Source organism: Chenopodium quinoa, unplaced genomic scaffold, assembly GCF_001683475.1.
Source record: "Chenopodium quinoa cultivar QQ74 unplaced genomic scaffold, ASM168347v1, whole genome shotgun sequence".
NCBI classification, from domain to species: Eukaryota; Viridiplantae; Streptophyta; class Magnoliopsida; order Caryophyllales; family Amaranthaceae; genus Chenopodium; species Chenopodium quinoa.
This window is the reverse complement of record NW_018743212.1, coordinates 6,212,243-6,237,212: the sequence shown is the minus strand read 5'-3', so window position 1 is coordinate 6,237,212 and position 24,970 is coordinate 6,212,243. Positions and strand designations below refer to the sequence as shown.

The 24,970-nt window shown below is 34.3% G+C and overlaps 1 protein-coding gene across 3 annotated transcripts; it reads left to right on the top strand.

The window, feature by feature from the left end:
• The first annotated feature begins 1,850 nt into the window (after positions 1–1,850).
• LOC110734556 (telomere repeat-binding factor 1-like) lies at positions 1,851–23,673 on the top strand. Of its 3 annotated transcripts, none has more exons than XM_021914728.1 (7): positions 1,851–2,048; positions 2,426–2,580; positions 2,891–3,120; positions 3,262–3,346; positions 15,470–15,553; positions 22,397–22,741; positions 23,301–23,673. In XM_021914728.1, exons 2-7 carry the CDS (start codon positions 2,431–2,433, stop codon positions 23,313–23,315), a joined length of 909 nt encoding a protein of 302 aa, XP_021770420.1. In that variant the 5' UTR covers positions 1,851–2,048; positions 2,426–2,430; the 3' UTR covers positions 23,316–23,673. The 3 variants fall into 3 exon arrangements, with proteins under 3 accessions (XP_021770420.1, XP_021770417.1, XP_021770419.1); XM_021914727.1 differs by having other exon boundaries at positions 1,852–2,048; positions 22,397–22,744; XM_021914725.1 differs by lacking the exon at positions 23,301–23,673 and having other exon boundaries at positions 22,397–23,155.
• Positions 23,674–24,970: the final 1,297 nt, after the last annotated feature.

Below are 24,970 nucleotides of genomic sequence, written 5' to 3'. Positions count from 1 at the left end.
AACTACTACTTATTGTAAATTATACTTAAATTATTCACCAAATCATATAATTGTGATTCACTTGCCTTAAAATAATAAATATTTATGATTCACATATTTTTCATAAAATATTAGTCTAATTTTTATTGCTTTTCTTATCATAGGGAGTATATATTATTTCTTAATCCTTATCTTTTAATATGACAACACTTCATATGTAGTATTTTATTTATTCAATTCCTTCAAATCTTCAATATATTTTATCAGCAATAATTTTGTAACCAAAATAAAATAAAAAATAATGTGTTTTTGAAACAATTGATTCATATTCATACTATATTATTATTATTGTTATTATTCCCTTACAATTTATATGTGTTTTCCACTATCCCAAATTGTATACATACTGTAGTAATTTGTGTCACAATTCAATGTTTTTTTATCTTTTTAATACGCAGTTACGCACAACCTTAAATCTAATGATCTGAAGAAATAAATCAATATTCCTACACATAGTGTTTAATATACTACTTACAATTTTAAAATACATATTATTTAGTTAATAAAATGAAAAACGATACCAATTTATCATTAATATTTTAAAATATTTATTTGTCTTATTCACTCTTTCATTATATTTCATGTTTCATTTCATTATATACATAAAAAAATATTATGGTTATATTTTGTCCACATGCAGTATACAAAAGATATTATTTTGATTGTTTAAATATATAGTTAAATTATAAATAATAGTGAAATCTCCGTGCATGTCACGGGACCTAACCTAGTAAGGAAGTAAAAATGAGTTGATTAATAATACTCCCTTCATATTTTATTACTTGCTCCATTTCTCCATGCACAAAGTTTAGGAGAAATAGTAGAAAGTCATAAAATATGAATAAAGTATAATAGTTGGGAGGAGAAAGAATATAGAAATATTAAAGTATGATAGTTGGGGGTCCACTAGGAGAGGAAAAATTAGTAAAATATACGGACAGTTTCCAAAAAAGGAAATGGAGCAAGTAATAAAATACGACAACAAAAAGAAAGTAGAGCATCTAATAAAATACGGAGGGAGTATTCAAATAGTTGATCGCCGGTGTTTAGGGAGGGGGAAGAGAAGGGGGTTGGGGTGGGGAGAGTTGACAATGGGAGGGCATAAAAAGAAACGGATAGGGGTGAGGGGGTAGTTTGTGCGGTGGCTAGGGGGGTGATTAGTAGTTGGGATGAATTTTTTTTTTAATAATTAATTAAAATAAATACTTTTTAATTAAAAAATTGAATGAAAGTGACTTGTTTGGTAGGTTGTAGGTCATTTGACCTATTTAAAGAAAATTCCCCTTATAGTCAACTTATTCTTAGATAATCTAAAATTTAGCTTATTTTGAGCTAATCGGCAATACGTACTCTTGACAAAATTTCCTTTCTTTTTTTAAGAAAAAAAATCTAATTTAATTGAAATGGACAATCATTTAAATTTTGAGAGATTTTAAATATGAAACTATATTATTAATTTACTATTTTTTGTAATAAGGTGATAGAATGCAACTTATTACTTTGTATAAATTGTCTTTGTTACACAAGTTACAACCTCATTTGGTTGATAATCAGGATTTGGTTGATTAACATATAAGGTTTGTTTTGATTTAGTTTCGTGTTAATGATAAATGGTTTGAAAATACCTTGATCCAAACCTAGCTTGTCAATCAAACGAGTAAAAAATCAATCCTAAACTAACTTTTTTAATTAAATAAGTTAACCAAAACCCAATAACCTATTTCTTACTACGGAGTACCGCATTAAAGTTTTAAAAAAAATATTTAGAAAGGGAAAAATAAAAAGAAGCTAGGTTTAAGATTGATAAAATAATAATTGGAGTTACCAAATATTTCATGATTCATCATAATCAATTTTTCTCCTCTATCTCAAGTCTAAAACACATTGTCTGCATTTTCCACCTTCCTTGTTCTTACTGCAAATTCGTCCTCCCAAATTACCGCCTTTATCCCCACCCTTCTGCCCTTCTTCTCGACTCTACATGCGTGAACCCTAATCTCAATCTTTTGGTATATCTCTTTGTCTCAATCTTCTGATTATTGTTAATCTGTTGGCTATTTGTTTCATTTTCATGTTTTATCATTTGGGAATTTGTCAATTTATTTCTTTGTTTTTATCATTTTGAATTATTCCTACGTTTGTGTATTAGGGCTTCATGAATTGGTAATTGACTTAAATATTCCCTGTAATTTTTATTTTATTTATTTATTTTTTTAATTTTTTGTGTGTTTGAAAAAAGCGAGTGTATAAATTGGGTATTTGGATGATCGTGTGATTATTTGTTTTTGGTTGTTGCTGAAGAATTTGTGTCAATTGTAATTCTATGATATTATTTGGGGCATTTTTTTTGGGTGAAGAACTGATCACACATAATGTACTGTGTCAGTGGCAATGGGTGCTCCGAAGCAAAAGTGGACTGCGGAAGAAGAAGCGGCCCTTAAAGCCGGGGTTCTTAAACACGGGGCCGGGAAGTGGCGCACTATACTTAAAGACCCTGAATTTAGTGGAGTGTTGTATTTACGATCGAATGTGGATCTGAAGGTACTTTATTTCTTCGTTGTACGAGGATTTGATTTCACCTGTGTTTGCTTGTAATTGCTAAGATTGTCACATTTAGGAAAGTGTAGCATGTTAAAAGGTCAAATTCTGTTATATTCTAGAGCCTTTCATATGTTTTTAATCTACATTGGAGTGTTTATTAGTTTATTACTGAATAATTGAGTTGTTTTTGGGGGTCTTTCATATATAGTTAGGGCTGTTGTATTTTATTAGTGAATTGGTGTGAACTTGTAATTTAAATGTGGTTGTGGTGATGTTGTTGTGCTAAGGCTTTTCCCGGTTGGTTGATTAGGACAAGTGGAGAAACATGAGTGTGATGACAACTGGATTTGGGTCCAGGGAGAAGTCAAAAGTCGCTCTTAAAAGAGTTCCAATGCATTCATCTCCTGTTAAGCAAGAAGAGAACACTACTAGTGTTAGTGATGTGCCTCAAAGTGATGAAGAGATGCCAGACGTCAAGAATGTTGCTACTTCTAGTGCACCTGTCGAGATTTCACCTGCCCCCAAAAGATCCATTGTGAGGTAAGATGTTTACTATGTTGATCTGTGTTAGATACTTGAATCCCATTGCTGTACTGTTGTATACTGCGGAGAAGTTTTAAGTTGTTATGTTCCTCAACGTATTTTAGTAACACCACTACTAATTCTTTTGAGTATATGTAGGTTGGACAATTTAATACTGGAAGCTATAACCAATTTGAAGGAATCTGGTGGTTCTAACAAAACTGCTATTGGTTCATACATAGAGGTAAACTGTCAATTGGTTTTCAGGGAGCATACATGAACCATTAAAATGGAAAGTACTGATAAATTTACTCATCAAGTGTTGGATTAAAAGCTTTTTTTTTTTTTTTTTTTTTTTTTTTTTTTTTTTTTTTTTTTTTGGGCAAGCATCTGTTTGTAGAAGAATAGTTTGTATGATTTATTGTGTACACCAATGATTCAATTTCATGTCATTGCTTACTTGCTTAAACATATACTTCCTCCGTTTTTAATTTATTGCACCATGAGTGATTTCATGCTTGCCAATGCATTACTTTGCTTATTAATATCTTTAATTATACTTTTGTAAAAATCATAAAAAGTTGATAGTTGAAAAGTAGATTTTGAGGCGAATCTAAGTAGGTCTCACATAATTATGTTTTTCCTTAAAGATAAATCACAAAAGATGGTCAAAGAAGATTACGTGAATAGTGTAAAAGTCTTTCTAGTGCAATAAAAGAAAAACAGAGGAAGTAGTACATTTGGTTCTTGTTTTTAAAATGGATTCTTTATGGTAGTATTGGTAGATGACTCCAACAAAATGATACTATTCTGGAGTTGTGCAATAAGTTTTCACATAGTAAGCAATTAAGCAGCCAGAGATTAATCAAATAGACGGCTTGAATATTTTAGCAACAGCAAAAATTGCTTGTAGGATGGGATATTGATTTCCCAAGCTATTAAAATGACCATGATTTTTAGGATATCTTGGCTAACTTAAAAAAAAAAAAAAACGACGGTGAGTCGTGATTAAAGGTAATGAATGTTGTGTAAGTTTTGATCTACGTTAGTCAAGCAGCATGCTCACCGAATGTGTATCGAGCTTGCTAAGAATCTAAGATGATACTTCTTTCGTTTCTATTTACTTGACAAGCATTCCTAAAATGGAAATGTCATATTACTTAACTTATAATATATTTGGTAAGCTTTTGGTAGACAAATTTTCTAAAATATCCTCATAAAGTGCATGTGTGGACAACTTTTGAGGCTAATAAGGTGAACCATGTGCACCAAATACAATTTCTCTCTCCTCCTTAAATATTATGCCAAAGGCTATGGGTAAGTAAATAGAAACGGAGGAAGTATATGTTATACTCTCTTTATCGCTAAATAAAAGTCTCATTTGCCTTTTTGCATACAAGTTTAGGAAAGGAGAATAAAAAAATATCGAGGTTGGTAAGTAAAAAGGTCATAGTGCAGTTTGGCTTATTAAAAGTCAATTAGAAAAGATGACAATGGTTATTTAAAGTGAATAAAAAGTAGATTAAGGTGAAAAGTGAACCCCCCCCCCCCCCCCTTTTTTTGGTTTTGGACAAGATTTTTGGGTGAAATGATTCTTGCTTTCCTTGGAAGGGTGTTTAAGTGTTTTTAATGAGGGTTGACTCATGCTTGCCTCCTTTCTAGGCTTAGGAGCACCTCACCTTTAGCCTTATAAAGTTTTAAAGATTTATTTATTCGATGGTATGCCATTGTGCATAAAGCTTAAAGTTAATTGGAAAAGCTTAGATATCGATATTGTACTTAGTCAAAAAGTGGATAAAACTTTAAGGTACCGTCACATGTGTCCAACTTGTTTGTGGCATTAAGACGGCTTGCGCCCAATGTTACATTAACACGAGTATGTGGTTCACATGTCAAATAGTAGTGTTAGGTACGACACTCCTAGGAATCGAGGATATTGTCCTAGTTTTGGTCACATATAAGGACATAATGTGATACAGTATTTTCAAATTATTTTGCTTTATTTTTTAGGGTTAGGGGGGTGGATTCTTGTTATTGTTTTTATGAAGATTTTTACCCTTTTTCCTTTCCATTATCTTAGCTTAAAGCAGTTGTATTGCTTGCCTTTTATAAGACTTATTTATCTTTTCACTAATCAATGCAATCAAGTAAACACAATTCTATTTTATTATTTATAATTTTATCTAAGCTGCAGTGTTTTTTGCAGTACTTTCTCAAAATATAAAAAAAGAAAAACCTATGGATACCAAGATAAAATTATCGAAGGGAAATACTTTTACTTGTCTGATTAATAAAGAAAGACTAGTGTTTATGCATGTGATGCAAGCTTAATAAAAAGTATAATCCCATAAAAAGTCATATGGTCGGGGACCAACTGCGTGCTCCTCATCTCATTTGCCGAGTTGCTGTGATAAAATATTTCACTTTAATACTTAGTTGGCCATTCACTCCTTTAGTTGTTGATAAGTATGAGAGGATGGAAAATTTTTTCCACTGATTCCATCTTGTACAAGATATAGCAAGTAAAATAGCTTGACATGTTTTAAAGATAAACCCTTTAACCCAATGCTTTGCAGAGGAGAGACAAGCTACTCCTTTTGTTGCAGTGGTTATAAAGGCATTGATGGGAATATTGAGGGAGGATAGTGCGGGTCTAAGGTGTCTTGAGGTTAGACTGGTTGAGTGGTTAAAGGAGGGGAATGGTGGAACTCCATGGCTAGCCAAGAGATTGATCTTTGGATAGTGTTTGAGTTGGTGTCATATCTATTGAATCCTCTCATTCCTCCTTTTCTGATGAAATTAAGGGATAAGTTTGAGAGAATTTGAGGTGGAATTGGTCCAAGTAGATTGGGAATGGTGAGAAGGTTCCATTTTTTTAAAGCCCTTGCACAATCCCTTAGGACATGTAAGTGGGTCATCCCTACAAAATGGATAGAAATTCTCAAAGTAGAAGTAAGAATTGGATTCCTTTGTCAGAGAGGATTGATTTGGTAGGGATTGCAGATTGAATGGGTTGCCATGGAAAGAAAGCTATCATTGGCATACAGATGCCTTCCAGTTGATTTGATCCATAGATGTTGGAGATTAAATGAAATCACCAGATGCATAGCTACATATGAGCTAATCAAAGAAAGATGGAAATATTTTGTTTAAAAGGATCCAAGGTAATATATTTAGGGGATGAAGGAGGGTAAAAGATAAGAGATTTCAATTGCCATGGAGTTTGATTTGAGACGGTTTTCTGAGCCACATGCACAAAATTTCTTAGAGGCCCAAATGGGGTCCATGGGTGTCATTTCCAATGGTCCAAGCAACAGTAGATGAAAAAATGTGGACCAAAGAAGACTTGGGTGTCATCTTCAATGGTCTAAGCAGCAGTAGATGAAAAAGTTTAATGCTTCCCCCAAGTTTTGCCAAACATGGAACCTAAAGAAGTTTTTTTTTGGAATGGTTCTGTCCCAATGCAATATTGTAGGAGGAATGATGTTTCCATCCTAGTTTTACCATAGAAATCTTGTTAGAAATGGTGTTTGATTTTATCCCTAATTTCCCCATGCTCTTTGGTCCACGCTTTATATTCCAAGAGACCATACAAGTTTTCCTTTTTTTTTTTTTTTTTTTTTTTTTTGATCTCCAAATAATATCCCTAGCAATTTTATGAAGGGATAAAGGATAGCCTTAGGAAAATGGATATGTTGCATAGTATAAAGAGAGAGAAAGTTTATTAAAAAATAAATAATCAAAGAGAGATAAAGTTAAGTTTGGATTTGATTAGCACAAGTCTTCCAGCTTTGGAAAGATAGTTTGTCTTCCATTTGTGAAGTCTGGATTGCACTTTCTATATAACTCCATGTAAGGTTGATTTAGTAGGTCTTCTATTAGTTGAAGGATAACCAAATAGGTGCTAAGATTGCTAGAATATTGATAGGCTCATTGGTGGTGTTGGTAAATAGATCTTGCTTTTGGATGGGCTCATTTTGAGACTAGAGGATGAATAGAGAGTGATGAGTGTGGATCGAATGACTTGAGTAGTGTGTGGTGAAGCGTCTCCAAGCAGCAAAAGGTCATCATCAAAAAGCAGATGAGGTATTTGGAGGGATGATATGGGAAGGGTGAAAGGGTCCACTAACCTTTGAAGCATGAGTAATTAATCATTTTAGAGAATAGCTCCATGCAATGGATGAAGAGATATGGGTTGTCTAATTCCTTTGGAGGGCTTGAAGGTGGACTTAAGTTCCCACTGAAAATAAAAGATGTGGAGCTACCGGAGATGTAACTCATTATTAACTTGATGGTGTTGGCATTAAATCCATAGTGGCATAAGAATTTGTTAATGAAATCCCAAGCAATCATAATCTTTTTCTAGGTCAATTGTGATTGTAAACTAACCTCACCTTCCTTTCACTCTCATGGAGTGGAGAATTTAAGAGATAGTAATTTAAGAAATGCATTTTGACTAGGTTTTTTTTGAACCTAATGAGGAAATCCTAGGCATAAATGACCTATTTGAAGAAAACAAGTTTTGGAGTTATTGGTGATGTGGGATTGCAGTTAGACAGGGTTGGATATTGTCTCCCTGTCCTCATTTGGTTATTTTGGCCATTTGCAATTTGGACACCAATGTTTTATTCCTCCTTCCTCCCTTCACTTATATACTAGGGTTGAATAGCCTTAGATAAGGCAAGCATTACAATTTATTTAAGCTAATAATGGAAGGAGAGTGGGAAAAAAAATGACCTACTTATTTACACAACTTACTATTGACAAATAGGAAAACATTCTAGGATTCTTAACTAGATACCCACTAATGATAAATGCTTAAATATAGGAAAGTCAAATAATTAACTTCAAACTACTTAGTCATCCAACATTTCGTACTGAGGTGCGTATAACCATAAGGGAGACCCCTACTTATGTCTAAGATGTCTCTTGCTTAAATTTATATTGATAGTGGTAAATTTCAGGTTTGTTTTTCTAAGATTAAGATGATGATGCCCTTGATACGATGCTGATGAGGGTTTAGCATAGCTGATTTCATTTAGTGGCATTTAACTTCCTTTGGCTTGTGTATTACCCCAAGGATACCATGCCAAACAAATGAAGAATTCTAGTTTGGAATTCTAAAATATTCTTAATTTATTCATAAAATAAAGAGGAGGGGGGGGGGGGCGTGGGTGAGTCCGTTGTGATCAAGACTCATTTTAGAAAAGAGAAATGTAAGACCTACAAGATACCGTATTGTTAAAGGGTTGCATTAGGTAGCTATTGATTTGAGTGGATGCTTTTATCTCATCTTTATAAAAAAATTTTGTCCAAGCTTTCCAAATTATATCTAAGTTTGGATTTTTCATATATTATATGACAATCTGTGGTAGAGGTTTGGAAAAAGGAGCAAAGGCTAGACTTTTGATGGAGATGCTTTCGTTGTGCTTAAAAGCATTAACAGTTTTCTAGTAGCCTAGTCAAGGATGTGCTTTTTCTTAATGGATGTAGCAATTATTAGGAAGATGCAATGTATTAAAAGGCTCAACACACACCTAGGCGTTTCAGAGTTCCTTGCGCCTAAAGCACGCCGAAGTGAGGCGCATAAAATAAACAATAAAAAAATTCGGAAAAAAATCTTTGTGCGCCTCAAGCTACGCCTCATCGAAATTGCCTCACCTATAGACCACCAAAAGCGCATGACCCCTACGCCTTGCGTCTAGGAGCGCCTTTTCAAACACTAGGAAGATGATGTAGGCATGCATAGGCATTAGCTAGCTATTTACTTAAGTGGAAGGTTTTTTTTATCTCATTTATTAAAATGAATTTATGTTGGAGCTCATATATTGCTTGATGATCTTTGGTTGAGGTTTGAAAAGGGGACAAAGGCTAGGCTTTTAACATAAATGCTTTGTTGTGCTTAAAAGCAATCACAGCGTTCTGGTTACCTAGACAAGTGCTTTTGCTTGGAGGATGTAGCAATTATTACGAAGATGATGCAAGGACACATAAGCATTAGGTAGCTATGTACTTTAGTGGAGTTTTTTCATCTCATTTTTGTAGTGAATTCATGATGGAGCTTTTTGAATTTCTTGGGTTAGGATTCCTCATACTTCGTACTTGTGTATCGTTTGATCATTGTTTGAGGTTTGAAAAAAGGGACAAAGGCTAGGCTTTTAACATAAATACTTTTTTTGTGCTTAAAAGCTATAACAGCAGTCTGGTTTCCTAGACAAGGATGTGCTATGGCTTGGAGGATGTAGCAGTTACCAGGAAGATGGTGCAGGGACTGATGGGCTTGGGTTGGATGATATAGGTTACTCGATGGAGTTGGATTTGTAGGCAGCTTATGTGTTTAAGGAGGTTATGTGCATGGTGATAATGATTTTTGGGTCAGTAACGGACACTCATCTGATCATTTGTGTTGTTTCTGATTGCTGCCACCAGAACTGCATGGTAGGTTTATGATAACAACTTTATCACTTGATATTTTGGTGAAAGTACAAATAGAGCAATGGAATTCAGAGGAAACTTAAAGGGCTGAGTATAAAAATGGTATATTGATAAGGATGCTAACATAGTAGTCTATCTAAGATGGTTTTTCTTTCTATTTCTTGTGGTTCTGCTGGAAAGATCTTTTCAGTTATGTGCTGGGGACAATAAGCATCTATGAAATTGAACAAGCAATTTGACTATTTAGCTGGACTAAGGCATATGATCAATGAAGATGGATGCTGGTTAAGAGCTTCTTGGGTAAGGTCCATATTGATATATTTATACAGGAACTTACCAGGATATTAGATATCATTATTAGGATATTTAAATGGATGCTCTGAATTTGTGGCTTTGTAAGTGACCTCAAGTGTAGTTTATTGATGATTGTTTGATCTTAAAAATTGATTTTGATATACTACTTACCGAGCTTGTTAATTAAGGACTTTCTTTCAATATTCTTGAATGGTAGCCTATCCAATTGTATATTTGAGCAGATTTTTTCAAATCAGTATCCTCTTATAGTTGGCAATGCTTTTCTTGAGAACCAAAAGAAGCAATCAGATAAGCTGCCCTTATTTTCAAATCATGATGTATACAAGTATTTTAGAGTATATTCATTATTCCTACTTATTCCCAAATTGAGTAATTTAACAACTGGGCTGAATATCTAGGCATTGTTGCTTAAAGTGGATCAAGGTCATGGTCCAAGATTGCATTGTATTTGAAGTAGCAAAGTAGAAATGAACATGGAATTATCCAAATGCAGACAACCAGGATGGTTGTTTTTAATTGCAATATTGCAATGAAGTTTTGCTGGAAACACATTTCCAGACACCTATTAATGGCGGAGGGGTTTCTATCTTGAAGAGAAGTGCGCCATAAAATTTTCACAAATTTTGAACTAAGAAGGTAGCGTTGAGTTAAAACAATAAATGAATTTTGTAGTGACTTTTTTAATTATTTTTTATTTTTCCGGGAGCACATGTTTAAAAAGTTGTAGGGGAGTAATGGTGTATGCACCCCTTTTTTATGTTTACCGTTCCTATTTCATTCAAGATGGGGCGTTGCAATCGTTCTTTTGAAATGTGCTTCTTTGCCTATTTTGTTGTAGAAAATTGGCATCATCAATGAAGGCGTGTTAAATAAATCATTTGTCGCAATCTTATTATTTGAACCTATGAATGACTTTGAATATTCTCACAATGCAATTGATAGTAGCTAAAAAAAAACTGCGTAACAAAGAATGTGGAAACTGAGAAGTACTGGCCCACTATTCCTTCTGCTAAGAAGTCAAAAATTGACTATTTCTAGGCATAAAACAAGTTTTAAAATCCACACCAAGTACATCTAAAACAATTATGTTAGAAAGCCTAAACTCCATCTACACCATTATTGGCAGCTAATCATAATTAGGAGCAAGACTCTCGAACCCTGTGCTTCAATGGTTACAATCCGCTCACTTTTTGAAGTAAGAGGGTGGATTGAGCTATGTGTCCATAATATATGAGGGATTAGCTTCAAATTTTTTCGAGGGAATGGATTTTTAAAATTTTGGTTTATGAATTACAACGTTATTGAGTTAGTAGTAATTTATGTACGGGGTCTGATTCTGGTAGTTAGACTTATTTTAAGGATTAACTAGTAAGTAGTAGGTCAATTTATAGCCCTGTTAGTGGGAGAGATAGAGGGCCATTACTAATGCAGTAATACTATCTTTGTTTATTGTCAAGGGGATTGTTTCCTAGCTAATATCAATTGAGATTGTAAGCCTATGTAAAGTCATATATAGGCTTGCCACTTGATAACCTACTGCCGGTCTTGGAAACATGGGCCACTAACTTACACCACTTCTCCAACTAAATACAATTTATTCACTATAGAAACACAAACTTCTACTAATGAATCCTGGGAAACAGAAAAATAATATATGCAACCAATTTAAAATAGATGTGAATTGTAAAATAAAAAAAAATAAAAAGGCCTATATATATATATATATATTATATATATATATATATATATATATATATATAATGAATTTTGTATGTTATGTTTTACACTTTGCCGCTAATCATCCTAATTAATAAGGTTTGTGCTCACTATTTTATTAGGAAATGCAAAAGGATGTTCGAAACTAGAAACATTGTCTGAAATTAAAAAATATTTAGACTCAGACTCTAGTTTTAAAACAAAAATTACCGAAAGGATACATTCAAATGGTGCAGGAAGCACTTTACTAAGGCTTTTAAACCTTGTCCCTAATGAACCAACCAACCTTCCAACTCCATTGCTCAACAAGTTTTTAACCTATTTTATTCAAGCCAACCCCACACAAAATATCTTTTGTTTCTGTGTTTGCGGTCAAAACATGAATGTCACATCACACCGAGGACGTTGTGTTTTTGACCAACTTGCCTATTATCAGCGAGTTTTTTCTGTTTTGAAAATGAAAATAAAATTAGTCTAGGAAGTATTTGCACTGACTCTAGCAACATGATGATAAGAGAATCAAGGCCATGATCCTCTTGATTGTGACTTGTCGGGCACGATTCCTCAACATCCTATGTCCGCTTTATCGAAAATTTGGATGAACATTGTTCAACTTTCTATAGGAAGGCCAACATTGTTGCTCCCCATGCATATGAGTCCACTTCGTCAAATTTTCAATAAAGCGGACATATTGCTTGATGCTTGCGGAGGAATCAGATAAGTCACAATCTAGAGGATCATGGCCTTAATTCTTTGATCTTCCTGTTTGCTAGCATCAGATACTTCTTAGCTAGACTAATTTTATTTACATTTTCTAAAACACAAAAAACTCGCTGAAGTGGGTCTCTATTCTTGTCGGGGATAGCGGCTCGGCCCTTAATCGACAAGTTGGTAAAAAATAGAACGTTCTCCAAATCGCAAACACGGAAACAAAAGAAATCTTGTGTGGGGTTAACTTGAATAAAATAGGTCAAAAACTGGTTGAGTAATCGAGTTGGAAGGTTGGCTGGTTCATTAGGGACAAGGTTTAAAAGCCTTAGTAAAGTGCTTCCCGCACCATTTGAATGTATTCTTTCGGTAATTTTTGTTTTAAAACTAGAGTCTGAGTCTAAATATTTTTTAATTTTAGATAGTGTTTCTAGTTACGAACATTCTTTTGCCAATGCCATTTCCTGAACACAAATCTTGTTAATTAGTATGAATAGCTCCAAAGTATAAAACAGAACATACAAATTTCATATATATATATACTCAACACTCCCCCTTGCTTTAAAATTTGGGATTCTTAGTGAAGCAATTCTCTTCAACGTGATACACTTCTTATCACTTGCATCATATTTGTTAATGTAATCAATCACCAAGATTGTATTGTGTGAGTGTGCATGCTCACTTTACCAACATTGTATTGTGTTGTGTGCTCGATTGTTCACGTAAGGCTTCTGAAGCAAAGTAGGAGTACAGATTTATGATGACGTCTTTAATATCTGCAATGTAGTGGCTCTTATTAGAAATTGAGGTCATTATGCATCATGTGTCCCACCTCGTTTAATTGGGGAACAACACGAAATTTAAATGAGTTCATTAATAGCATTCATGGAGTTCTGAAAAAACTTAGACTTACGGGGTTAGAGTTTTCCAATGATAAAAATTCTTACGAATGATGATTTAGTTCTAGTCACTTGCCATGGCAAGGCTACTGTCTGCACTTTTGGGTGGAGAGAGAAGTATGCTGTCAAGAGGATAGTGGGAATAGAAGAGTAATAGCTATTGGATAATCATGAGGAAAGAAGAGGCTGGTTTTAAGAAAGTTAAAAATATCATTTGGTAAGAATGAGATAGTATGGAAAGTAGTAAATGGAAATAACTTGAATAAAACTTGCTGGTGGTTGACTATCGTGAGACTGGTTTCTTGTTATAACATTATAATTCATGGTCAAGTGAGCTGTACGAGTCCTATGAGAAACTTCATTGCTGGGATTTAAATGTATAGGAAAGTATGTCACCTCGCTTTCAACTATCTATTTAGTGCAACAAAAGATAGTGTTTTATTTGATAGACATCTGCACCTTGCTTCACTGTCAACTTTTTTTGTTAGTACTGTCTCTAAATTCTTGGGTGTCATTGTTTGAGATAACTTTGAATCATCCCCTTCCCATCACCCTCTTCATTCTCAATTTCTCACACTACCGCCTCCATTACAGCCCCCATCGATAGTTTGCCTCTCCCCCACCATCATACACTCCTGTATGTCCCTTTGAAAATACTTCGGGATCTACATTTAATCTTTTCTCTTTGTCCTAATGCCCTTCCTTTGCAGCTACTAGGACCACCACCACAATGTCTCTGTCTCTTTCCAGTTTCCCAAGCTTATTGTTTGGTTGAAAAAAATGACCATCCACATAATGCATTGCAGTGTCACTGCTATGTCCATGTTCTGCCACTCGTCCATCCTGTACCCTCATCCCCACCTTTTAGCGTTTGGACCACCCACTAGTCACCATCACATCACCTTCCTTTCACCACCACCATTGTCTCTCTTGCTTCCCTTTGTTAAATCTAAAAACATTAGCAGCCACCACATGCAAACTATGTAGGGTGTCACGTGTCAGATGTTCAGGCACTTTGACACGATACAACACCCAAATAAATAGTGGCCATATAGGGAATTTTATGAAAGGAGTGTCGGAAGATCCGGCTCCCAAATCCTAGTCTATGCAACATACTCCCTCCGTCCCTTATTTAGTGGCCTATATTCCATTTTTGGGTAGCCAAAATTAGTGGCCTATTTCTATTTAAAGAGTGTACTTTTTGACAATATTACACTCTTTTTGATGAGTTGTCATCATTTTTTTTTTTTGTACTTTTGACATCATTTTCCAACACTTTTTCTCTCTCTCTTTAATAATTACCAACTACCTTTTCTTTCTCTCTATTTCTAAAAGGAATATACAACTTTCTTAATTTTCGTGAAAAAACCCAAATAGGCCATTAAATAAGGGATAGAGGGAGTATCATTCAAACAAAAAATAAAATAAAGTGTCCCTAACTCACCAATAAAATCCGAAATTTCTATCATCACAACCTTACTAACCATGCGGTCTTTGGTTACAATGGCATTGCTGCCATTGTTGTGTTTTCATGTCTTCAAATCTATTTTTTTGTTTCTTTTTTAGATCTGACGGTAGAGTGGTGGGAAAGGATGTCGGGGAGTTTAAAAGTATGTGGTGCTGTTGTTTTCCCTTGGCCATTCATGGTGGTTGCTGGTGTAGGACTGCCTGTCATGTAGGGTTGGGTTGGTGGTGGTAGCCATTGGTAGGAGGCGGTGGGTTTACATGGTTGAGTGATAAAATGACAAATTGTGATGTCAATGAGGAGCAAGAATTATTGAAATGGGGGTTCATTTTAGATGGAAATTGATTTACCTTTTTTTTTTTTTTTTTTTTTTTTTTATTTTATTTTATAAATATGGAGGGGTGGACCATGAGCATTTAACTGCTGCTCGTGAAGGATTATGGCTGCATATGCATGACACCCCCTATAACCCTATCCTTGACCCCTCCGTTGTAAGCCCTGTGGGACTGTGTGTGGCACTAAGTTGATAGTGGATAGTTAATATTTTTATGAGTATTATTAAAATGGCTTAGGAAACATACATAAATTTCTAAATTCAAGGGCCTAAGTTTAGTTCAACATAAATGCAAAAAATTCCATCATTAACATATATTATATGCAGCTGAAATGTGATACGTGTTTTCATTTTACTGCCATTTGAAGGCTTTTGTCACTTTCTTGGCGTGGTGAATGTTTTCCAATTCATGTGTCTGCTTTTTGTTAGAAATCATCTTCAGTTTTCCACCTTCAGATTACAAGCTCTAATAATTATTGTTTAATACATATGTAGGATCAATATTGGGCACCTCCAGATTTCAAACGAGTATTGTCTGCAAAACTAAAGTTTTTGACATCAAGTGGAAAGCTCATCAAGGTAAATTAATATTGCATTTACTGCAGAGCCTAATTTGGTTGGATAACAAAAGCAGTGCATTCCATGTATTGCTTTATACGATGTATGTTTTATGTTTGACTAACTTTGATTTTGTGTCTGTTTGTATAATCGATCTATTAAGTTTAAAATATGACCACAATGTCTCCTTAAATGGGTCGTCCTTCAAACAGACAAATATCCACTAATATATACTACTTACCCACCACAGCATTACCCCTTTTAGAGCCCACTAAACCTCATATACTTATTTTTCATTTCTTGTTTTCATTCTCCCATACTCCCATCCCAAACTGAGAATTTTTTTTTTTTTTTTGGGGGAAATTTGTGTGGAACCACCCACCAAATTTGCACTTTTGTCCACAACCACTCCCTCCGTTTTTAAATACTTGCTCCATTTCTCCTTGCGCGGAGTTTTAGGAGAAATAATAAGATATGGAGGTGGTGGGGTAGGTAAAAGAATAAAAAATTGTAAAAAGCAAGTGTTTGAGAGAATTGGAGGAGAGAGAATATGAAATTAATAAAATATGATTTATGTTGGGTTCATTAGTTGAGAGAAATAAATTAAATATTGTAAAAGCTTTCCAAATAAGGAAATAAAGCAAGTATTTAAAAGTGGAGGGAGTACTTGCTTAAAATTTTATTCAAATAAACTTGCCACTAAAATTTTAAAACTATGAGTAGCACTACCCATTTGTATTTTGGCAAGAATCTCCAGTAAGTGGGGCCCTATTTTTATTTTTCTCTTAAATGTTCTAACCCTCGTCTTTATACCTGCCACCCTTCATTTTTCATCTTCTCTTCACAATAAAATCCAAACATCCAAAAATGGTGGATGTTTTTTGTGAAGAGAAGATGAGAAATGAAGGTTGGCAGTTATAAAAACAAGGGTTAGAGCAAATTTTAGGAGGAAAGATAAAATGTGGGCCCTTCTTACCAGAGATTCTTGCCGGAAATCACAAATAGGTAGTGCTACTCAAAGTCTTAAAATTTTAGTGGTAGTTTTGTTGAAATTCATTTAAAGTGGGTAGTTGATGACAAAAGTGCATATTTGACAAAAAAAGTTAAAAACTTTTTTATTTTTTATGCTGCTTAATGTTTGAGAACTGAGCCATTGTAACTTTGAATGTGTAAGCATGTGCTGGTTTAGACATGCTTTTGAAAATTATTGGGTTGGAAAGATTTTAATCTGGTTTTCTGACATTTTCTTTTTTTTTTTTTTTTTTTTTTTTTTTGCATTTATTTCACCTTTAATATGTTTTTCTTAAGGATAGTGAACCCATGGACTTAAAGTTGTGATGAGATGACAATGAATATTGAGATGTTAGTGTGATTTGGACAAGCATAAGGTATGGACTGCTATCTGTTGGTTTTGTGCCATTTCATCTTTTGGACCAACTGCCATTAGAGGTTATGAGATCACAATTAACTTGTTAGACATTAACCAGCTGAACTTTGTTTTAGGCTTAGTTTTAAAAGTGATCCAAGGCTTAATCGCCTAGGTAGTGAAAGGTGTAGCAAAATCCAGAAGTAGTGGTGTCTATTCGGGTGTTTGGGTTAGGTTCGTCTGCGTCGGGGTCGGGTCAAGTCTAGATTGAAGTTGAGTCATGCTAAATTGTTATGCACATACAAGCCGAAATCTGAATCAGGTCAGCCGGGTGAGTTTTTGACACCTCTATCCAGAAGGCCAGCTAAGGTGGAAGGCAATGTGCCCGTGCCCTCTTCTATAGAGATATGTGGGAAGAGTAGATTTGAGTTGAATTCAAAAGGAAAAAAAAATATAATTGCATAATTTATCATATTAATTATTATCCAGGCTTTCCAATTACAGTTCGAGCAAATGACCTCAATCATTGACATGATTTATTTTCATTTTCAAGTGTCAAAAACCATAAAAACACCTAATTGGTCAAGTCAGTTATCTCTTTTGCTCTCTTCGATCAGCTCCTCTCTATCTCTGTCTTCATTATCCTCTTTTCTCGCATTTTCAATACTCTCTTTTCAATCTGGATGGCTGTGCTCTTAATTTTGTTAGCTCTTTGGCCTCATCTACAGAAAGATGCTAGACTGCTTTTATTTCCCCCCAAGTTTTGATTAGAAATTTAGAATGCATTTTAATCCCATAAGTGGGGTCCGGCTACATGAACCAACATGACTTCCTATGAGGTCACCCATCCTAGTACTAATCTCAATCATTGTGGCTCATGTCAAGCGATGTGACAAAGTTTTACACTGGCTGTCACTTGCCCACCGTAACCCTCCTTTATCCAAGCTTGGGACTGGAAAACCCAACTGGCGGAGTTAGAATGCATCCTTAGTAAGCTACTATATTTTCAATGTCTTTTGTGTGATGACAACAACAACAAAGCCTTAGTCTCAAAATGATTTAGGGTCGGGCTAACATGAATTGTCATAAGGAATCATTCAAAAAGGAAAAAAAAGCATAAAAAAAAGGAAATTTTGTATAAAACCACCTTTTTAAAACTTGTTTTTGTAAAAAACCACCTTTTAAAAAAAATGTTGTGAAAGACCACCTTGTTTAAAAATTTTGTTGCAAAATAACACCACTTGCCGGAAAGTTGCCGTTGACCATTAAATTCCGGCGTTGACCCAGTCACGTGTTCCTCACCTAGTCACCCAGCCTTGTTCCTCCTCACACCAAACAGAAACTCAAAAAGTCCCTACTTCATTCTCTGCCAAAAAACGAGCCAACCCAAAACCGGTGACTGGGTCAACGCCGGGATTTAATGGTCAACGGCAACTTTCCGGCAAGTGGTGTTATTTTGCAACAAAATTTTTAAACAAGATGGTCTTTCACAACATTTTTTTTAAAAAGTGGTTTTATACAAAATTTCCTAAAAAAAATAATCAATTGAAATAAAAGTTGAAAAAAGTGTGTAAAGTGAAAAGCAGAAAGAGTATATAAAAAAAAATTACAAGAGTTTTAAGAGTTATAAGGGGAAAAAAAGGAGAGGGAAAACATGTGAGTAAAAACATAAAGGTGTGATGAACCAACAATGAAAGACAAACTGCTTTAACATTCCTCTAGGAGACAACTATGCACTAGGGGACAAATGCAATTAAGATTCCACTAGGAGAGGAAACGTGAATTAGCAAGATACTCCAATATATAGGTCCAAAGTACATTAATGTTTGGGTTATTGTAGTTGCTTGGGTATATGAGGGAAGTAGGGTAGCAGTAGGAATTTAGGTAGAAATTGAGTGATATTTTGAATGTGAGATTCGTATCCTCAGGCTACCACCAAGAGTTATAACCTAAAGCTATTTTTATCTTTGTAATGCTTTTGCTAGTTTCAATAAAAAAGACTCAAGCTTTTTTATTAATCTTACAATCAAATTACAATATTTACAGCAGCAAACTTAGTCTATAACAAAAGGTTTGAGAATACATTACATGTGGGTAATGTTTTAGGCATGTTGGCGCTCCAAGGAAAAGAAGCAAGAGAAAAAGAGTCAACAAGTTTTAGAAACTTGTAAACCGTTCACGATTGTGAAGGTTACACCCCATTCACAACATGGTTCAAAAATGCGGTTTCGAATACGATCACGGGAACGGTTGCAGTGGGAACGGGTATGATGTGTTGATCGCGGACCGTGTCACTGTTATCGCGATGCAAATTTGATTTAAAGATAGTTAAAAATTAGAGCCATCAATGGAGAGATATAGTAGAATAGTAAAGGATTAGAGCCGTTAGTGGGGAGATCTTTCAATATATCTTTGAATAGGAAGCAACTTTTGAGTGAAATCATGTATGTAACTTTCAACAAGGGGTGATTTAGGGTTAGAATGTTTGATTCGGACAAAATTGCGGGTTTTTTTCACACCCCTTGTTGATACGGACAATCTCGGTTCGGTCAATTGTAAATCCTTTACAAAACGGCCCAACCAAGACGTCGCGGCCTTGTTTTTACACCATGATTCACAATCATAGGGATTGCTAACTCTATAGTGGTCCGGAACCATGACAAGATGTTCGGGAGATGATGGTACGAATTCAACCTTCAAAAAGATCAAACCCGTCCTAAATAGGCCTTTACTTAATTCTTATTGACATTCATGCGTGCTTTTCGATCAACATACATACATTAAATTAATCCTAAACCTATTGAATTTATGTTGGTTGATTATTAATACACAATTAAATCTAATATTAGTGATCACTTGAATTAAAATCATGTTAAACCTAAATCCAAATCCAATTATTAATTATCTTATTAGGCGTGATTTCAATTACAAATTCCCTTTAAACCTGCCAAGAGGGCGTGATCAAGGAATAGCAACAAAAAAATGGATAATCAAGCAACATATAACTAATATAATAACCATTATCATAAAAACATCGTTAGTGGTAAGATCCTAGGCATGATACTAAAAAGATTAATAACAATCCTAGCATGTTACTAATAACAAAATCAACACGTTATCCTAAACATGATACTAGTAATCAAAATCAAAACGTTATCCTAAACATGATTTCTATTTCGAAAAAGAGTAATTAAATAATTAAATTATTTACTTTGATGCATCGACCTTCTTGCTATAAAAATAATACTCACGTTAGTAAATTTAAAGAAAAATCAATAACTAAATTATAAACTAAATTAATTAAGAATTGAAATATAGATTTGAGACCAAACCCTTAAAAATATCAACCTTTCACGTCGAGGTCAAAGATAACGTCGAGTATGGTTTGGAGTATTCGAATCACGCAAAGGAAGTATGATGGATGATTGGGATGAATCAAAGATGTGTTTAGGCTAAGAACAAGGGATCTAGGAATTTCGGGTTGTGATGATTAATGATGATTGTTGATGGTTGTAGATAATTGATGGCGATGATTGTTGATGGTTGTAGATAATTGATGGTGATGATTGTGGGTCCTCTAAAAAACGGGGAAAACAACCTCTATTTATGAGGAAAAAAGGGAATCGAACAATCGGAAAAAGATCAAAAGTTCTATTCGTGGTAGAACTCTGACGCGGCGCGATGATCTTGTCGCGTCGCGACGAGTTAAAAAAATTAGAATTTATCCCAGAATTTCATCGCACCGTGACACACTCTGTTGCGTCACGATTGCGATGGGTTCATAGGATAGAAATTGTTTGTACGGAGTTTGTTTTTGGCGGTTTACTATGAAAAATATATCCGAACGTTTTCTAATAAATCAAGGATTATCATAAGAGTTCTATTCAATCTCAAACTCTTGATCTTTATGTTTTCGGAAAGAATAAATTAGAACCTTCTAGAAGATTCTAGTTGATTTAGGATTAGAAATATAATCATATGGGGCCTAAATAGAATATTTGGACTCCATATAAACATTGGGTTGTACTAAAGGTGGACCTAGGATCGGTTTGTGCTCGGTTTAGTATTTTGGCCATAACTCGTTCATTTTAAGTCGGCTTTGGGCTTATAATATATCGTTGGAAAGCTCTTTTTAAACCCCATCCATCTAAACAATAATTGGAATGGGAAAATGGACCAAAATAATCAGATTGGACGTTTTTTATAATTTGGACACAAAATAATGACTTAAGGACACAAGATGAATGTTTTTGGATTTAAGGACACGAGATGAATCTTTTAGGATTTTTAACACTTTGGGTAAGATTAGAAAGATGGTCTAGGCTTAAGGAAACTTTGCGCGACTTTTCAACTCTTTGTCGAACTCGTCAATCAAAACGTGAAAGGCACTCATCAGTGGGTTTGATGTTTGGGGAGGCACGATCAGGTGTCTACAATTAGCAAAGGAAATAAGTAAAGTTTGCAAAACACGAGTTGAGAAAATAATTAAAGTAAATATTAAAATAAAATAAACATAATATTGAGCCTAAATTACTGACAAATTCACAATATTCTGAGCGTAAATTGCTTGAATGGCAAACAATGTAGATTTGATACATTGTGCACACTCTGCATATAACAGCCTGGATGACCAGAACTTGTTTTCGATGTGTAATTTTCTCCACTAATAATCTGCAATCAACAATAGACGCACTCTCCAAATATCTAATTTGAAGATCACCTTTCTGAAAACCCAAATTCTTTTAAATCTCCTTTAACACTTACATTTCATGAAAGTTCCTAGATTTTGAAGGATTTACTCTCTAACCTGGTTCTTCACAAAACTTAAGAAACACTTGAAATAACTGTCACAAAAATATAATCCCTTTTTTAAACATTCTAAAATCATCTGCAAATTCGTTATGTGTGATGCACTTTAGCACATATAGGAGAATATCTGTAAACATTGTCTTTTTCCAATTGACACATATTAAATACATTTATAAAGGTATCCATACCTAAAGCAAACAAAAGAGTAGACATAGATCCCCTTGTTTCAGACTTCAGCAGGAAGGCTCAGATTTTTTTTTTTTTTTTTTCTCTTACCATTGGCATATATTGAGTACCGAGTAGCTGACAGCTGTGACTCTGTGAGCTTGTGACACAACATAATCCAATCAATGAATATACTATGAGAACCTAGATCCATTTGAAGTTGTTTAAAAATTCCCCCTCAACTGAGTCATGTGCCCATTAAGTAGCTTACATCTGTGAAGATCTAATTGGTTTTTTCTTCTCTGTGGATAGTTTATCACATGTTATTAGTTTTTGTTATAAAACACACACACACACAGCACACGCACACATATGTAATTGGTATGAGATTATATTTGGAGTACTATGTTACTTTTTATCTACACTTGTGTACGTTTGGAAGCCTATCGTGTTGCGTCGCATCTTTTTTTTATTTTTATTTAAGACGTACGTAGAACTCTTCAATGTTAAGTTACCTCTTTCAGGTTAAACGGGATTACCAGATATCTCCTTCCTTAGCATTTCCGGAAAAGAGGAGAAATCTTCCTATGTTGGCTCAAGAAATCAGGCAGGTGAATTTACCCAAAATAGATAGGGATGATCTATCTATGCTTAAATCTCAGATTGATTTAGAGCTTGCTAAGATGAGAAGTATGACCCCACAAGATGCTGCCGCTGCTGCTTCTCGTGCTGTTACTGAGGCTGAAACTGCTTTAGCAGAAGCTGAAGATGCTGAAAGGGAAGCTGATGAAGCAGAAGCAGATGCGGAAGCAGCTCAAGCATTTGCCAGTGCAGCAACAAAGATGCTTAGAGGAAGGAACGCTCCTAAGGTGGTAAGAACTGCCTGCTGAGGAAATCATTGGTCCTCCTTTCATTGTGGAACTCTCACCACTTTTATGTGGAATGTATCAGTTGTGGTCGGTGATATTTCGTAAGGCTTTACCAATCTGCTGTTGAAACCATAGTTGGAGTGTTAAAATACTCTTAAAACTTGGCAACACTAAATAGAGTGAAGATTTTAAGTAGATTTAGTGGGTAATAATTGGAACTGAAGGCCCCACTTTGTAGAATTTGATTAATAAAGTTCTAACATATTTGGATCCAAATGGTAGAAACACATGCTTTGAATTAAACAGCTGGTGTGATTAATCCTCTGTAATCGACAAAGATGTTTAATTGTAGATTGATTATACCATCACCATATTCAAAATAAGCAAGGCATCTAGAAAGAATTTATAAATTTATCATTGCTCTCTGTTTTGTTGCCCTAATGCCCCATCATTTTATACTTGGATTAAGCATCATTTTCCTACAGTTATGGATGGTGCTCACCAAACAATTTGTTTAGTCAGCGTGCTCTTAATCCTATGTTTTGCTTCTGGTGTGCAGATGATGCGAGCTTGATAGACGAGCTTTTAAAAGGCAAATTTTGGCCACCACCCATGCTTACTAGTGATCCCTTGAGAGAATGGACACCCGCAGTTTATGCTGCCTTGTAAATATGCCTGTAAAAATGCATTTTTTGGTCTCTCATTTGAATCTTGGTGGATCTATGTTTGTAAACATGTGTTTTGTAGTAGCTTTTCTGTCGTCGTTTTCGCTTGGCTGTTGTAGGCTGTAGCCCAGATGGAAGCAGAAATGTAGGTTCCCTGCAGGTCTTGTGCTGCAATTATTTATATACGCAGCTTTTCAAAACATTTGTAAATTGCACATCGTATAAAAATACATGAAATATAGGTTTAATCGACTGAAGATTTAGAACTGTTGCTGCTGACACCATCTGATTAGCATCTTTTAAGCTGCTGAAAAATTCGTGGATTTGTTTTCCCTTCTACAATCCTAACTGACAAACCATTGGAAATTTTTGTTCTCGCATAAAACACTTTTTTTGTATCTACCTTTGCACTTGTGTTAGACTATTATGATATACATGATCCACTTTACAATTGAACTGAATGCTTAAGATTTTATCTGTTTCTCTATGCATCAATTTTGACATGTTATTTTATTCATATGCTGAACTTAATACGAAGTATATTCTTATTTTTAATTTGTGCAAATAAATGGCATTCTTTGAATATTTTGCTGGCTTTATCACTTTAACTTAATGTATATTCTAGAAACTAAAATTTTCACATTTTTTTCAAATCAATAGTCAAGTCATTTGACAGATGTTAAAAAGTCAAAATAATCCTTTTTTTTTTTTTTTGACGAGCAAATAAAACATTTATTAGAAAAACAATAAAGTAAGAAACTTTATTGTTCATTTTTTTAATATTTATTGTTTTCCATTGTCAATGTGGTAATTATGGTATACACCCCTCTTTTTCTTGTTTTGCAACAGGTTGCTCAAAATCAGAATTGGAACTGAAATTTATTGAACATGTTACTAGACGAGAATTGGAATTGGAACTACCAGTGACAGGATCTAGTTTAGGGTAATCCTATCATTTTATATACTCCATAAATTGTTGTCAGTTTATAATCACAAAAGGTATTATGTGATTTGGGCTTACATTGTTGTATGATTTGGGTGTAATTTGTTTTTCGATATTTTTATTCCTCCAAAAATGAACTTGGATTGATTTCTGATTTCAACTTGAATAATATCTTCATCCGATTGTTGTTCCACTAATCTAGTATAAGAGCTGACTTTAACAAGATATCCTAAAGGTCCCGATTTTAAAAATTAAAAATCAATACTGGAACTGTGGAATCTATACATGTTTTGACTTTCATTACTCAAAATCATAGATTCTTAACAAATTCCTGTTCCAATTTCAAGTATTTAGATATTTTATGATCATCACCTTATATAATCTTATATACATTTCAAAGTCATTTCACAAATCCTCTAATCTAATATAAGTACTATATTACTTTCAATAATCGATACATTTATTAATGACATAATTAATATAAATCCTTTTAACTTTTTATATCGTCCAGTTCCTTGTGACGATTTAGTTAGTCGACCCCAAATCATTTTGAGACTAAGGCTTTGTTGTTGTTTTTGTTTTTTTTTTTTTTTTGGAAAATTTATTTATTCATCATTTTTT